The 17,960-nt window shown below is 39.0% G+C and overlaps 1 protein-coding gene across 3 annotated transcripts in view; it reads left to right on the top strand.

Moving 5' to 3' along the window:
• Positions 1–1,390: 1,390 nt before the first annotated feature.
• LOC105051277 (coilin) overlaps positions 1,391–17,960 on the top strand; it is a 41,451-nt gene continuing 24,881 nt past the window's right edge. For 2 of the 3 annotated variants that reach the window (XR_012134521.1, XM_010931620.3), the window contains exons 1-4: positions 1,392–1,710; positions 8,062–8,126; positions 10,167–10,442; positions 15,253–15,483. Coding sequence is in view for 2 of the 3 variants with exons in the window: in XM_010931620.3 (XP_010929922.1) it covers positions 1,519–1,710; positions 8,062–8,126; positions 10,167–10,442; positions 15,253–15,483 (764 nt within the window). In the remaining variant the exon portion in view is untranslated. Of the gene's footprint in view, positions 1,711–8,061; positions 8,127–10,166; positions 10,443–15,252; positions 15,484–17,960 lie in introns of all 3 variants that reach the window. The other variant, XM_010931621.3, reaches the window with a different exon arrangement.

The following is a 17,960-nucleotide window of genomic DNA, read 5'->3' as shown; positions in this document are numbered from 1 at the left end:
TAATTTTATTTTTTAATTTAAAATTTAAATGACGAAAATATCTCTTTATGCTAACATCCTGAAGTATATTATGATTTTTTAGATTAATTTTTAATTGCAAAAATACTCCTCTCTCTTATAATTTTTTATTTTCAAAAAGTCATAATATGCTTTAAGATGTTATAACAGGCCACGGGATATTATAAATAGGAAATGAGATGTCATAATTTTTTCAACACAAAGGGATATTTTTGTCATTTCAAATTTCAAATCAAAAAGTATACCTACAAGTATTTAATAGGCACATTAATAGATGTGGGAAAGTTTGGCTACGTGGACCAATGACGTAAAACATTATGCTTTATGTCGGATTTTCTATATCGCTCGCGATGCACAAAGAAATTTTCTTGTAGCTTGTTGAGCTTGGGAAAGAAAGAAAAAAAAAATATTAGTAAAAAAAAAAGAAAAAAAAATATATTTTTTCCTTCTGTTGTGAGTTTAAAGAAAAAAAATTTCTTTTCGGCTTATTTGGAAGCAAGAAAGAAAGAAAAAGGAAGTAACATTATAATTTTTTTTACTATTATATCCCCAGTGAAAACTCTCGTTTCGTCGGTCGCCATCGGGCTTGTCATCATCATCCATGATGGAAGAGCCCATGGAGTTCGTGCCGCACCGCCCCCCCTCCTATCCATCCCACCCCTGCACCGCCTCCTCTCCTCTCCCTGACGGTCGTGCTCCACCCCACCAAATACCTTTTGCCTCCCGCAACTGCATTGCCTCCCTGCTTTTGCCGTACTGCCATCACTCTTAACCATAGTGCCCCCGCCACTCTCTACTCGTGTCGCCCTCATCCTTTCTTCTTTCTTCTTTTCTGTCGCAACACCCCCACCTCTTCTTTTCTTTCTTCTCCGCTCCACCCTATCACCCCTATCTTCTTTCTTGTTCACCATCACCCATCCACGGGTCCTTCACCCATTGGAGCTTCCCTGCCTATGCGACTCTACCACTGCACCTATAGTGCCTTCGTCACCCCCGGTAGGTCCTCCGTTCATCCGTTCTTTGTAAGGTGTTTGAAAAAAAAGAAAATCTAAGATTCGAGTGTAATATTAATTCGATTTTTTATTATTAAAAAAATAAAATAAAAATTATAAAAAATTTACTTACTTTTTTTTTTTATTTTTTCAAATTTATTTGGTTTGAAAAAAAATATAATTTTTTTAAAAAAAATTTCTCTCTATTTTTTTATTTTTTATAAAAAATTTTAAATAAAAAAATATTATTATTATTATTATTATTTTTTCTATTCCTGTGTTAGGCCTAAATCCGGTCTAACTGTTCTATGAAAGCGAGACGGCATGTTCTCTGTTTGATGAAAAGTACTGGGAGGATTTAAAAACCGGCATTCTGCCCGAGACGTCGCACTAAACCCCATAAAGGGCAAAAACCTCCGAGGGCCCGACGGTAGCCTTTGCCCGTGCTCTCCTGTCTCTCTTCCAGTCTCCTCCCATCCCATCGCCTTCCTTTCCTTCCTCTCTCGTTATGGCGGAGCCGGTCAGGCTGCGCCTGGAATTCGAGGATCGCCACCTCCTGACCAAGTTCCAGCGGTCGGAGGGCCTGAAGCGCTGCTGGGTCCTCCTGAGGCCCGATCTCGCCACCATTGGCGACCTCGCCAACCACCTCGTCGTCTGTTTCGCCCTGCAGCGCTCTTGCCCCCATGGCCTTGTCCTTTCCGTTAGTATTTCGATTCCCCTCTCTTTCCAACGCGAAGAGATGTCGGGTTTTAGGGCCTTTCTTTTCCATTGTAATAGATGGAAAATGGTTAGGTTTTTCTGGATCGTGTTCTGAGACTGTAATTTTAGATTTAACTGAAGCTATCGGGGTCCGAGAAGTGATTTCATGGGTCTGATTGAAAAAAGTTGCTCATTTTGAGGTGCATGAAGCGAGATAAATAAGAAAGGCAACTTGCTTGGGTGTTGCAATTTTTCCCTCTTTTCATGATGTACTTTGTTTGCGATAGCTGATGCCCTAGATTTTTATCATTAAGTTACATTTGTCTAAAGGCTGTTCATAATATAATATTCGTAAAAAAAGTTCTGCCTTGTAATTACAAGAGGTATAGAGGCTGATTTGCAATCCAAATTTTTTTTTTTATTTCACGTAAGGCGGAGGAAAGATGCCTTCAGACTAATTAATTGGCACCTAGTTTCCTACGTAGGTGAAAGTTAAGTTAGTTTGTGAAAAATGTATCTGTTGAGAAAGGAGTCGAGGTTTAAGAGCTTGGTTCTCTAGATATTCTGGCCCAGCCTTGGGAAAGGGATTTTCCAACAATCTTCTATTTTTTTAAGTGTTTTGCAACATAGGCTGTGATGGATAAACTTTGCAGAATTAAAATGAGATGATAATATAAGAACAATAAAGACTGATAAAAATGTTGTTTAAAGGGAAATTTATATGTAAACATTACATAAAAAAGTAAAGACGAAGGGTGTCTTTGAGCTTAAGTTATCATAATGACGTGCACCTTCGGGTATGTTATGGATAGCTCGAAGCAAGGAAAATGTTTTCAAGCTTCTGACATATTAGGAGGCTGTTGGAGGAGATTCAATGATTAGTTTGAGAGAATATAGTTCTGTCATGATTTAAGAGCAAATAACAGGGAGGAAGAGTTTAGAGGAGCATATATATTTTGGTGGAGAGGGAGGAGATTTTTTTTTTTTAATTATAAAAGAGGAGGTTTTTCAATATTCAAATATTTTGGATTTAGATGAACATAAAACACTGAATTATGTCATGGACATTTGAATGTAGGTGGCGACCAAATGCATTAAAAGAATTGATGGCAACCCTAAAGATATTTGTGAAGGAACTGTGATTTTCTCAACAGAGCATTTTACCTCTAGTGAATGTTGAGTATAGTGGGGTAGAATTTGGAATTCTATAAAGTGGGTGATGACAAGGTTGGTAGTTGGAGATGGACTTCAAGCAGGTCGAAAAGGAGAGGCTCCTATTCAAAACCAAGCAGCATTAACTAAAATGGTGTTTGGTGAAGGCTTTCAGGACATCTGATAATACCGGTGTCTTGGTTGCTTAATGGGCCTTATCATCATTATGTTAAGGTAAGAATTACATAAATATAAAAAATTTGATGAATGAACTAGCTAAAAGAGGCATAGAAAATCAAATTAAGAGCTACAGCTCTTTGGTTCAAAGAAAATTTATACTTTCTTGTCTATTGTAAGAATGTGCCTTATCAGTCTCCCCATGATCAACATATTGGGGGTTAAAATGAGGCCTAGATGGAATATGTAGTTTGTTTGGTGGAGTTTAGAAACACATATTGTCATGTAGAATGCAGGAATAAGGGGCTTACATTTTATAAACTGAGAGGTTTGGATTTAGGAATATTGTTCTGAATACTCAATGGGTTCCCAGTGAGTGCTATGCTTTAGATATTATCTATGAGAAATTAGTAGATTGTTACATTATCGAAGACTTTTATATGGTTTCACTTGATGTGCCCAAATTCAGATTTTTTTTTTTGAAACTTTAAAATATAATTGTTCCTTGTAAGGACATCTTAACTTGTGGTGCATGAAATAAAGACAACTTAGTAGATAGTTTGCTATGTAAGGATGTCCTACTTTTTGCTAAGTGTTACTTTATCTGAGTCATTATGATTTGCAACAATGAGAAATTTTAGTTAATGCTTGCTTTTGAAGGACGTAGACTAAAACCCAAAAGCAAAATGTTGTCTGTGGGTCTTTAGAAGAAATTGGTCTTCGATCTCTCTTGTAGAGTTCTTTTTTCTTCGCTGTTATTCTTGTATTATCTCTACATGGAAGTGAAAAAAGGCCTTTTTTTCATGTTCAGGGACCACCATCTTTCAACCAAGTTTTGGTGGTAAAAAGCTTAAGCAATGCTGGCTCCTTTTGGAGCTTGACCATGTTGCAAAACATTAGTGGTGGAGCCTTGTTGTTTTCCTAAGTGTTCTGTCATCATAAAAAAGCAATCAGTTCTTCCAGTGATTTGCTTGGCTTAATTGCAACAAAGATGCAGTATCTTTTTTCAAAAGACCATGACTCATGCTGCTTTCAGAAATCAGAATAACCAAGATGATGTCTTTTTAATTGAAGGAAGCTGTCAAATTTGAGACAGCTGTTTTGCAAGATTAACAAAAGTTGGCTGGGTGTTGTGAAAAATGCCTCGAGATTCGGTCCACAATAAGCTTAGAATGAGATCCAGGACGACGAACAGAATCCAACGAGACCAAATCAATCCAAACGGAGTCCAGACGGAGAAATTATGTGTGAAAGAAGACCAGGAGGTGGATTGGCATGGCACATGGATGGCAAACAGGCCCACAGGCCGGCGCGGGGCCACAGGTGTGCGGACAGGCCCAGGCCTAGCGTGCGGGCGCGTGCAAGCTAGTCACGAGCGTGCAGCCTTTACGTGGTCCATGCGCAAGGTGTGGATCAGGATGTTTCCCTTATGCATTTTGCATGGTCCATGGTGGACCGACGGCATTTCAAGGGCGTTTCTCGCGGCTCATGCATTGGTTACGTGGATCGAGGGTCGTTTTGGCGGGATTAGACGAGCACTAAAGGTCGCGATCAGGATCAGATGGATAGAAGGCTTCTTTGAGTTTTAATAGGAGTCCAGAGATTTGTTTGGACTCGGATCGGACTTCGTCTGAGGCCTTTAAGAGGCTTGTGGACAGCAACCGAGAGCAGGACCTGAGACAGAGGTGGTCGGCAGAGAACCCTAAGGAGTAGTTCGGCAGCAGCATCCTGAGGAGCGGTTCGACAGCAGCAGCCTGAGGAGCGCCGATAGAGAGCAGAGGTATAGGGGTATCTTGGACAGACTGTCAGATTGCGATCGTTTCAGGGGTTCAGGTGATCTCATAAAGAGAGAACTTTTGTGAGGGAGAGCTTTTTGTTGAGAGAGAGATTGGTATATGAGGGTTGATGGCGTGATCTCCTCTTCTAAATTCTTTTTTCTCATAGCGAAGCTTGCATGCCTCATGGAGGCGAGCTTTTTGATTGATCCACGTATTTGATTGTGTTCTTATTTTATTTATTCTTTTTTTTGCTGCAATGCATATTACTGGATCCTGTACAACAAGTGGTATCAGAGCTAGGTGGTATCAGGGCACAGGTTATGGCGGTAGTGATCAAGATTGAAGATGAAGAAGACATGTTCAATCAAGGTGGAGATCGACATATTCGATAGAAAGAGTAATTTCTCCTTGTGGCAAGTGAAGGTGAAAGACTGCTCATCTAGCAAGAGTTGATCGATGCTCTTTTGTGTGAGAAGAAGTAGATTATTATGGAGGTGCAGGATTGGAGGCGGCTCCAGATGCAGGTGGTGAGTATGATCTGCTTGTACCTTGTGGATGATGTGGTGATCCGTGGTGATCCATGTACTTGGCAAAAATTTTTCGATGACGATGTGGTCGAAGCTCGAGGAGTTGTACATAGTGAAGTCCCTCACCAGCACTCTTTCTCTGAAGGTAATTCTACCAACTGTGAATAATCGAGGGACAGAGTGTGCAGGAGTATCTCAGTCATTTTCAAAAGATTCTCACCGATCTCCTCAGCATTGGCGAGAAAATTGAGGAGAAGATCAGGACGTTGGTCTTGCTAGCATTGCTTTCCCTTTCGTATGAATCCTTGATAACTATTTTTTTAGTGAAAAAGAGTACCATCAAGATGGACGAGGTCACTGTGACGATTCTTCGGAATGAAGTTCTCAGGATGAAAATCCAGCTTCGAGCTCAGGCAGTGGCAGCTCAGCTTTGGTGATTTCTGGAGCAGACGGAGCAACAAGAGATCGCGACGAGGGCGGTCCAAGTTCAGGACGAGGGACTTGAGCAAGATCAGATGTTACTGGTGCGACGAGTTGCCGCATCTAGTCAGAGTTGCCCACAATGAAGAGATCGGACGAGGGCTACTGTAGCGACGGTCAGTAACGAGTCAGAGGATGATGTTCTAATGATATTTAATGAGGTATCTATTTCTTTTCAGTAATAAATTTTAGATTCTGCATACACATATCATGTATATTGCAGAGTAGAGTTGTTTAACTTTTTGGAGAGCAGTGAGGGCACTGTTCATTTGTCGGATGGATCGAACTGTACGATTAGAGGCATCGGAACGATCAGTTGGAGGACACATGATGGTGCAATGAGGAGATTGGGGGAGGTCCGATATATATTCGATTTCAGATGAAATCTTATCTCACTGAACAGATTGGATTCGATCGGCTCCAAGTGGAGAGCTGATGGAGGAATCCTGAAGGTTTTGCACGATGATAGGGTAATATTGGAGGAAAAGAAGAGGACGAGAGGATATTACTACCTGACGGAGAGCTCAGTGCGAGATGGAGCTTCAAGAGTCAAGAAGAGCCCAGAGCGAGATGGAGCTCCAGATGGAGGTGGAGCAGGCATGAGACGTGAGACTCGGGAGGATGAGAGGTGATATTGCAAGGTGAAATTCCTATTGCCGCAGGAGACTATCTCGAGCATGTCTCAAGTCAGGAGGAGCACAGCATACGATGGAGATGGGATCGAGCAGTCTGGCTCAACTCCCATGTTTGCCTATCTATGATTAACAGACGTTTGCCCTAGGGCAGGGGGTGAGATAATCCAGAAAGCTTTTAAAATTAAGAGGAGGCCAAATATCGAGTAAAGGTGAAGATTGTTGTGAAAAATATCTCGAGATTCAGTCCACAATAAGCTCAGAACGAGGTTCAGGACGACGAACAGAATCCAACGAGATCAAAATCACCCCAAACGGAGTCCAGACAGAGAAACTACACGCGAAAGAAGGCCAGGAGGTGGACTAGCATGGCACACGGGCGGCAGACGGGCTCCACAGCCTGCGCGTACCTGCAGACGCGCGTGGGCGTGGAGGCCGGTCGCGGGCGCGTGCGGACGCACGCGGGTCGGCCGAGTGGGCATGCCCGTGCAGCCTTCACGCGGTTCATGCACGAGGTGTGGATCGGGACGTTCCCCCATGCGTTTCGTGCGGTCCATGGTAGACTGACGGCGTTTCGAGGGCATTTCTCGTGGCTTATGCATTGGTTACGTGGATCGGGGGTTGTTTTGGCGCGATCGAACGAGCACTAGAAGTCGCGGTCAGGATCAGACAGATGGAAGGCTTCTTTGAGTTTTAACAGGAGTCCAGAGACCTGTTTGGACTCGGATCGGACTCCGTTTGAGGCCTTTAAGAGGCCTGTGGGCAGCAACTGAGAGTAGGACCAGGGACAGAGGTGGTCGGCAGAGAACCCTGAGGAGCAGTTCGGCAGCAGTAGCCTAAGGAGCGGTTCGGTAGCAGCAGCCTGAGGAGCGCAGGCAGAGAGTAGAGGTACAAGGGTATCTTAGGCAGACTGTCAGACAGCGGTCATTTCAGGGATTCGGGGGATCTCCTAAAGAGAGCTTTTGTGAGGGAGAGCTTGTTGAGAGAGAAAGATTGGTGTACGAGGATTGAGGGTGTGATCTCTTCTTGTAAATATTCTCTTTTCTCATAGTGAAGCTTGCATGCCCCGTGGAGGCGAGCCTTTTGGTTGTTCATGTATTTGATTGTTTTTTTATTTTATTTCTACTTTCTTCCTGCTTCAATGCGTGGTACCGGATTGTGCACAACACTGGGAAGCTATATATTGAAATAGACGTTTCAAGACAAGCTAGGAAAAAGGCTATGGGTTTCTTTTTCTTCATTCTCTTTACCAACAATCTTAAAAGCCAAACTAATGTCGGCAATATATGTCCTGTTCTTTATTAACGAGCTATTCTAACATTGATCACTGCAACTAATCTGTTTTCTCAATAAAATTACTCTCGTTTATGCTGGTTTCTCTTAATTTGATTTCCAAATCCAGAATTGAAGACCTCATAGGTGCTTATAACTCTTGCTAGACTTTCTATTGAACCATACATAATTACAAAAGGTTTGTGGATATTATGTGGTAATGTAACAATTATTTGAGAATTATTATTACTATTTGTTCAATTGTTGCATTTGGGAAGAGAGTTTGCATACAGATAGTTATTTACTCTTTTATCCTTTTTCTATTCTATTGCAGATGGATGAATTTGTTCTGCCGTCATTTGAGTCAACTTGTATATTCAAAGATAAGGATATCCTCAGGTAAATTACTTGAGATTGTGTTGGCTCATGGCTTGGTAATTGCTAATAAACATTTTAGGAAGAGACAAACCTTTAATTATTTTTGATGTGGATCAAATTTTTGAAAAACTAATTGCTTTTTCTAATGGAGAAGATAATCATGCATTGATTGTAACAAGTTGTGGGACAGCCTGGCCATGCAACATAAGATAGTACCTTTACAGCCATATACTCAGTGCTGGAAAAGAAATGAAATTGTTAAATGTCTAAACATAAGTTGATGGGATTTAAAAAAAGAAAATGTGACATCTCTTAACAGTAAATAATGTAAGGAAATTGGAACTTTAGCAGTACAAAACCAAATTAAATGTCATTAGCAGATGACTGGTTATTAAGAGAATTACTTGAGAAGTCTTTGGATGGTCAAAGATAAAAAAAAATATATGTAAAAAAAACTTGGTGATGAAATGAGGAGGTACAAGAGGCAATACAAGCAAAAATATACAAAAGCACGTCACCAATTCACTCCAGAGTCTGGACTCTTCTGTACATGGGCCCTTTGCTGTGCATGGAAAAGAGTGAAGAGGGGGAAAAACTGAATGAAATTGCCAACAATGGGAGATGTCTCATAAAGGGGCACATTGGGGAAATTTAGTGATATTATTGTTAGGATAAATGTCTCAATCCTGAGCAATGCAAATTTAAGTTTCTCACAATAGTTGGAGCCTGTCATGTGTAGCTCCGATGGCAGTTAACTTGATGCATTGGGTGTCCTCTGTAGTGTCTGTCTTGTTACCCACATCTCTACTCCATTATTCAACGGTCTGCTAGTCTTCATTATCCTTTTGTTTGTTCTTATGATATTGTTTTCTCAAGAACCCTCTTAGCTAAGCTTGCAGACAACACTTTGGTAATGGCGTGTAAAATTTTGCTCTCAGCTAGATTGCTGACCTACCTTAGTATTATTTTTATATTTACTGTTCTCATGTTTAAAGCTTTGTTAAGACTCCAAAACTGAAAGCATTCTTTTTTTGGTTTTGCACAGAGCTAATCAGAAATCGGAGTTTTAGAATTTTACTATCACTGACTCGTGAGACCAAATTTTAAGCATAGATTCTTCTTTGGCTGTTCCTTTGTCACATATTGTTATCTTTAATTTCCTAGAAGCATTTCTCAAAAATCAAACTTGGACTAGTCAAAATCTGAGAAAATATGGAATCATGATAGCCGCATCAATATTATGATTATCATGTCTTTAATTGTCGTCACTTAATAAAATAGTATATGAAATTTTAGCTTTTGTTCAATTATTGTCTTTGGGCTGTTGTAGCATGAAATCATTTTCACCACACAGTCGAAGGTTAGGAACAATGGAATGAACTGTACAATGATGTCTACTTCATCTTTTCACTTTTCTCTCTCTCTGTTTTTTTTTTTTTTGTGCTTCTGTTTTTCCGCTTGATTTATCCTCGTGCATATTTTGTTTTCTATTAGTTTGGCCAAAACAACTAAAACTGGAGCTGAAACTATTGAAACAATTACTGAAGCTACAATGCATTTGGCCGCAAAAAAGTGCAGAAGCTGGTGCCTTTGTGATCTATGTATCATGGTACTGCTGGGTTGTCATTCTTCTGTTGAAAATTTGGGAGTAGGTTCACAAAGAATTTGAGGTGCTAGAGATGCTAAAAATAACAGAGTTTGGTTGATTAAATATGGTGAAATATGTGGTACATGGGTGCACCCTTTGTGAGTTGACATGCTTGTTTGGTATTGTGTATTGGTAACATGCCCTAAATTCATGCCAATACTTATCTTTCTTTATATCTTACATTTAACAGGCAAGTATTATTTGTGAGCTTGCATATAGCATGAATATATAGATGACAGGCAATATCCGTTTTTCAGATCTTTTTACTGTAGAAGAATTAGCATTATTATTGTATTCCCCCCACCTTTCCCCCCTCAAGTTGGTGATTTCAACACACACTAACTTCCACCAAACATAAACTCTGTTAAGTGAGATGATAATGCTGTATTTGTGACATTGCTCTTTGTTACCAGGGTGAAAAAGAAGGGTGGTAGACAGAAGCATGTTATTGAGATACATGATGCATATTGCACTAAAGATTCTGACGTTGTGGATAAGCAACCAATACTCTCAAATGATAGGCTTCTGGCAATTAAAGATTCTCGAGACAATTCAAGTGGATACAAAAGGAAAAATGAAGAGGAAGGGTGTGCTCTTGAAGAGAATGCAATCCATAAGCAAACTACATTAAGTGGGGATACAAACTCAAAGAGAAAAAGAAAGGAGTCAGATAAGCCCCTGAGCTCAAAGTACTTCTTTGTTTGCCTTTATTTCGATATTGTTTATGTTGCTCTTTATTTTGTTATTTTTTTTCAGAAAATTTTATATTGGCATTGCAGGGTATCTCGGCTAACAGGTTGATATCAGTTCATATCGTATTTGTTTTGTATATTCCTTTTGTTCTGTTAATTCATCAGATTTGAATCTGATAATGATGAGTTTATGATATTATTTTCTTGCTCTATTAATTAGCTTATATATCTTGGAAACATAGTCAACCTTTTTCAAAGATACAAGTGATAATTCTGGGATTTGTGCTTGCATCCATGAACTGTATTTCTGATGTTACTGTGAAATGATTTTCTGTTAGGAATGCTTGCGAGAGCAGAAATATTAATTAGCTTATCTTCCACCACCCGCGCCACCCCCACTCCCCCCCCGGCCTCCCCCCCCAAAAAAAGGGGTTTTTGAAAGAACCTTGATCATCCAAAGTCCAAACTATCTAAGTTAGAGAATAAGAAAGCATTGTATTCTAAAAAAGCATCTTTATTTTGTGCAGGCTTCAATACAGCTTAATCAATTCCCACTCTAAAATCAATTTATTATTGCATTTGCTCCAATTATTCATGATCTTTTAATCATAATTTTCTTGAGATTTCATGGCATACCAGAGATTGCTCCCTTCCTCTCAAAAGAATGTGTCTGCATGCACGCATGTTTCTGACAACTTAACTAATTAATTACTAATCTTGTTATTCGCCTATGCTAAAGTTTGTTGGATAATGCCTAGAGTTAACACAACATTCTTTAATCTGTTCTCAATCTAAGGATTTTATTTCTGACCTTTTTCCCATTTTACCTGAATTACTGCTGAATGCACAAAGTTATGCTGAAATGAGTCCCATTCTTGTCTAAATGACGGCCGCCAGGACTTGAGCATGTATGCAAAATGTAATCTTGATAAAACATAAAGTCTCCTATTGTTTCGAGTTTGTCATGATTCTAAGGGGATTAAAAGCGTGTTTTGCAAATTAACCTATTGTGCTAGATGGAATAATATGACAATTTGTCAGCCATTTTATAACCTCATCATTCATGTAGCATAATTAGTATATCTAATTATGGTTTCATGATTTATTCTTGGTGGCATTTAAAAGATTAAAAAAGCGATGAGTTCACTAATTTACTGGTTCTTAACATGATGATTTAAGTAGAGTTTGAGATGCCATAGACTGAATAACTTACTGTCATGGTGGAAAGAATAAATTGGGGAATGATATACACCTTTTAGCTTAACAAGATAGCAACTTTTGTGCTGTCAATCAGAATTCACATCTACTGCAAACAATGTGACATTAACATATTTTGGCAGGTTTGGAAGTGGGTAACAAATATTTGTTTTTAAATCAAATGCAAAATCCAAATCTCATAGATCGTATTTAGGCCCCAAACCTGGGCCTAATCACACATTGCGTGATATTCTTTAGTCAAAGCTGGACATCATCAGAGCACATCCAACAAATGATAGCTCAAAATCCTGAGTCACTTAGATCCAAGTGCTCAAACACATCTTGTGGTGAACCTGATCCCACTGAGTAACTGAAATGGGCCTAGGTCAAAATTTTAGACCTAAAAGGACAATAGAATAGAAATTGCATTTCTTTCATGATGAACCAAGATCTGAACCCATTACCCATATATTCTCTACCAGGAGAGTGACAATGGGTGAAGAAAGGAAGAGGAGAAAAACTGCTCTCTTTTGCTGTTGGATTAGGGAAATAAACACAGGCCTTTTCTGATTTACGTATATGTCAGTCCATTTGCAGGGTAACATGTATCTCAAGCCCATGTGAGTTCTATGCGGGTACATGTGCATATATAGATAATCACTCTCTAAGAAAAGTTATAATATTTGTATAGAAGGATGCATTTTCATATGCATTATATAACTATTATATGCATGTGTAGGTAGATGTGTGCATTGTATGTTGATGTCTGATACCTGCTAATATGAAAGAAATTTTACCATAAAATTAATCACTAGATGTAGAAATGCAATAATAATTAGAAACTGACTTGTTCCTTATCACAATTTTAAGGTGTCGGTGATTAATCAATATTGTGTGCTGACATCCGTTGCCTGTTGACATGATAGAGCTTGCAACATAAAGTTAATTATAAGATGTAGAAATGAAATGGTAATTATGGAACTGACATGGTCCTCACGATTCAGAGATGTCAGAGACTCAGAGTATTATTGATTCATCAGTATTAGTTGATTTTTAATATAGTTAAGAATTTGGTGAATGTTATGAAGCATGCAAAATGCTAAATATTCCTTATCTTCTTTGTGTACCTTGGAGGAGGATAGGTCTATGCTCATGACTTATCTCGTGGATCCTATTTTTAATGTGTAAATCATTTCTTTTGTAGCAAGACTGATTTCTAGAATTTTTACCTTGTTATTTATGTTGGAATCGCTTAGTAAATAAAACATGGAAACTTCTAGATTGATGGCAACTCAACTCGACTAAGCCTTAATCCCAAATTAGTTGGGGTTGGCTACATGAGTCCTTTTTCTCCATTTTGCTCAGTTAGTGCCATACTTGCTGAAAATGCTAGGGTGGATTTCCCTCTTTGCTAGTTTGCCTTGATAGCAAGAATTACACGTGTAACACATGCCTTAGTTCATATTTGCTGTTAACTAAGAAAATAATGTTGGCTGTTTGGGCTCAACTTACAAGTAGGAAGCCTTTACATTCCTCAAGCTAGTTTTCTCTATAAACCCTTGTTCCTCCCCTCTGTTGCTACACTTCCACTTGAATTAGAGGTCTCACCATGTGTCATGTCTCAAGACTCAAATTTATTCGAAACTTGAGGTGTGACTATGCAGTGCATCAAACATGGATGCAGAAATAACCAATGTATCTATAATTGGATGCCATGCACATAGCAATCGGGGGTTTTCATAGTGAATAATGGATGGCATGTGCTATGTGTTCAATGCGGGCTAAAATATATTATTATTTTTCTGTGTTTTAAATTAGCTTTATGTGAAAAATAATTTAAAAAATAATCAAGTGCTATATTGGATGTGAATGCTCACAGTAGGCTGCTATAACATATCAATATATTTCTAATTATCAAAAATCAATATTTTGCATAACTTCATGCAAAACATAATGGAAACAATCAATAGCAGAGCTATAAAACATCTTTTACCTAACATCAAAATATCAGGTCAACATCCGAAAATGCCCACAATCTAATGGCAAGTATCATCATCCACCAAACATAATGACATCACTTATAGGATAAGAATGTCCACAGTTACATAACATCCACTATAAAGCAAAGATGTCCAAATCATGACATCAACCATAAAAGAAAGATGTCCACAATCATATAACATAATTCACTAAACAGACTGGCCTTCATTCTCACTTCTCTTTCTCCTGTTGACTGTTTGGCTAAGGCACACAAAGACCAGACCAGCCCATACTTTAAACAGCCTGTTGGACCTGCTGATTGTTGGACCGGTCCAACCTACTAAGGAATAAATTGCTGAATTTGAATTTGTACCACTGCAGCTGCTATAGCAGTTTTTTGCTTGATGTGATATTGAGTGCTTTATTCAAGTGCCATGTAGGACCACTATGATAGTGTAGTGGATTTGGACCAGAACTGTTATAACGGCCATAGTGGCCAATTTTTGAAACAAGGAAATATCATTAAAATTTATGGTAACCACCACCAAAAATCTCTAACAGCAATGGGAGTAAGTTCATTGTTCCAAAAAGTACTTCGCAGACATCCCACAGCTGAGGGATGACGCATGTCATGCAGCAGACGGCAAGCAACATGAACCCCAGGAGGGATGATGCGTGACATGCAGCTGGTGGCATGCAACATGAACCCCAGGTGGGCTGTTAAAATATTAGTAATTTACATTACTAAGTACTGTACAAGCAACATTTAAGATTTTATGCAAAAAAAATAATGGGAAAATTCATCAATAACTAAGTATCTTGATTAATGTGAGTTTCATAGTGTTGTAGTGTGTACTACAAAGATTTATACCACCAGAGGGTGCCAACTAGTGTAGTTGATTCAGTGTTTGGGGGTTGATACTTAAGGCCTAGGTAAGAAAATTGACCTGATCTGACCCAATTTGGGTTGGGTTTGGGTTGAGGGTTTTTTAAGATAGGATGGGTATGGGTAAAATTTGCTAACCTGAACTTTAAACAGTGTTGGATATGGGTTAGAGCTTCGGCCTAACTTGGGTCATGATGGTAGAGTTCTATTTGGGCTGCAATAATTTAGTTCAGGTTGTTATAATCTTGAATAAGAACTTTTTGAGTGGTCAGTATTTTTCTTAATATGGGTTGTTATGTTATTTTGCAAATTAGCTGGTAACAATTGTGAGGATTAGATTTTTTCATAAGTTAGGTTAGGTCTATTAGGGCCCAAGTCTTGCAAATAGATTAGATTAGGGTCAAAATGGGTGACCTGAAATGACCCATGGGTGATATGTGTCAGGAGGTCTTAACCTGATCTTAGCTTGGGTATGGGTCGATTTTTGTATATTGCTGTCGTTACTTCACCCAACCTGAACCTAACCTGATCTCACCCTTTGCCACCCCTACTAAGTTCTAGGTTTGACCTCATCCAGATACCAGCAGGGATTTCTCCTCAGTTCTCAAAAAATATAAAAAAGTATACCATTGCCTTTGTATCTGTTAGTTATTTTTCTTGACATATTTCAGGTTTAATACATGGTAATTGTTATTTATTGTTCTTAAATATTGAACACACTAAGTTTTGTGTTATCTGATGCAGGAGGAAGAAAATAAAACTGACCAGCCCTGAAATGCCAATTACTACCATTGCAGAAGATGAACATATCCAATCAGAGCAGAATCAACGATGTTCTCGTAAAAAAGATCGTAAGAAAAGTTTAGATAGGGCAATTAAGCCATCTAATGAAGATGGCAGATCAGATACATTGGTTTCCTCTCAAGATGATGTTGGTGCTAGGAGAAGAACTAGTTCTGTACCAACAGAAGATGGGTACATGTGAAACTCTGATTTAATTCCACGTACAATTAATTTAATAGTGTATTCCATTTATTTAATTTTAGATCTGACTTGTTATTTGTAGCAGTATAACCTTCTAAAATATGTGAGAATTTCAACCCTACAATGTTGTTCCAACAAATAACTTTTTGTTTATATGCCAAATAGATTATATGGTTCAGGAAAATATCTATAAGGTAATAAGAATACTAGTGTTGGGTACGTTAGATGGCTTTATTAATGGTTAAGGACCAGGAAGCTTTTGTCAGTATTCCACATAACTGTTTGCTCATGTCCAAACCATGTGATTTGCCATTCCAGAAAAGAAAAGGTTTCGTACATGAAGAACTTTGAGCTATTGGAAGCCCCTCCAATTTCTAATAATTCATTATTTTTTTTGTCACAGTAGCATAAGCAAACTACAAAAGAAAGTTCAAACAAGACATCTATTTAATTGACCAAGGTTTGCCAGCACCTGACGGCAATCGGTTCGGCATTGTGCAGGTTCATATCATGCTGTTCTGGGGTGTATTGACATAGAGCCGGAGAGGGAGAGGGAGAGGGAGGGGGGGAGAAGGAGAGAGAGGAATAGAGAGAGAGAGAGAGAGACCTCATTGAAATAGGGATCGGTTGTTTTGTTTCGAAATAGTGGATCCCTAATTACTTTTGCTGATTTCAGTTCCCTGTTTTGATGAGGGCTTTTGTTGCTCTCCGTCCCTCCCTCCCATCTCACTCCCTCTCTCTGATGCGGTGGGGTATCCTTTTGAACCAATGGAATGAATTGTGCCAGTAATTGATTGGTTTGTTTCCGTACATTCTGAATCAATTGGTTCGATATGGTTCAGCAGATGTTGATTATTGTCGGAGAGGGATTTGTTAGAATCCACTTAATAACTTATGCTATTGGAGTGGAACATGTGAACTTAGTGTGTTTGCAGCTATTATTTTGAAGGATAAAAAGTAATCTCTGAAGGGAAAGGAAACCGTTTCTTTTCAGGTAGCTCAGGTTGCATCTAAAAATTTTCTATTAATTTACATGAATAAAGATTAAATCCTTACCTGATTACCAACAGAATTAGAGATTAAATCTCTAAAAATCTGAAACAAACCTTCGTGGAGGCATGGAAGTACAGATCCTCTACTTTGCATACACGTCAGACAACGCAGGAAAGCGGGATGAACTCTGATCAAATCACCTTCGCAACCCAATCAAACGAGGGAGGAGAGGTGCTGGTGTGATGCCTCACACCAGTAAGGAGGACGCCCAAGGTGGGCCCACGGTAAGGAGAAGGGGCGGCACCAAGGGGAGATGCCAAGGAGAGGAAGGTAGGGACTCCCTCTTCTCACGCCTCTCTCTCTCTCTTTTCTCTCAATCTGATTTTTTTTTTATGCATCCATAGGTAGAGATCCTCTCTATTTATAGATGATTTCCATGACCCAATAAGTATAGGACTCCTAACTTAAACATACTTTGAATCAGTCCAATACTTATGAAAGGACTCCTACATGAGATACAATTGCCATCACATATGGCATCCACATTGCACCCATTCCCACACTTACATGGGACGCCCACAATCAGCATCATTTCAGGTGCTGGTCGGCCCAAGGGAGAGGGGAATCCCAATGCAAGTAGGATTTCTCATATCTCATCCAAAACGGATCCGATTCGAATCCAATTCGAAGCTGGTTCGAAACAATTTCGAAAAGCTATCAATCTCAAACTCTTTAGGACTTTTGTACCAAGTCTAACTTGAAATTTTGGACCCAATTAAGTCTAATTAATTCAGATCTAATTTGAAATTAATTAGCATTTAAATCCAATCTCTCATATGCTCCATGGATCATAGATCAGAAACTATTCATCTCCAGGATCGAACCTGAATTTCATGTGTAGTGCTAGCTAGACATAGTCAACTCTTCAATCCCGTTTGACCTATAACTTAATTCTCAATCAAGTTAGCTTATATGTTCAATCAAATCAAGTACTTCCAAATTGGACACATAAACATAGGCCAATACTTTTCTACGGTGTCTGACTTGTGTGTGACTCCATAGGTTCAAACACTAAGCTGGTAGCACAGGAATCGATTCCTATACTAATCGAGATACCATCTAGCAATGATTTCCGACGTCCAGATAGGTCGAATTATCGCAAAGAAATATTTCAAAATCTATGCACATGGTTACCGCATAATTCATTCTTTTGATCCTGGATGCTCTAGGATGATCTCAGATTAATTGTCAACCGAGATTGCTTCATCCACAATGTATTTCAACCTTTCAAATCCATCTTATGGATTACCTTGGACAAGACTTTACTAAATTGAAATACAGTGATACATCAACTCCAATAATCCGGAGACGTCAATCCCATCTTGATCCATGCACAGACTTCGCAAGTACTTGACTGTACCCAATAGCCTTCCGTCACTGTATTAGAAATCTAGATAGTTCGGCACCAAAGCACA

This window comes from Elaeis guineensis, chromosome 9, assembly GCF_000442705.2.
Source record: "Elaeis guineensis isolate ETL-2024a chromosome 9, EG11, whole genome shotgun sequence".
NCBI lineage: Eukaryota > Viridiplantae > Streptophyta > Magnoliopsida > Arecales > Arecaceae > Elaeis > Elaeis guineensis.
Note: the sequence above shows the minus strand (reverse complement) of the source record. Positions and strands in the feature narration are given on the sequence as shown.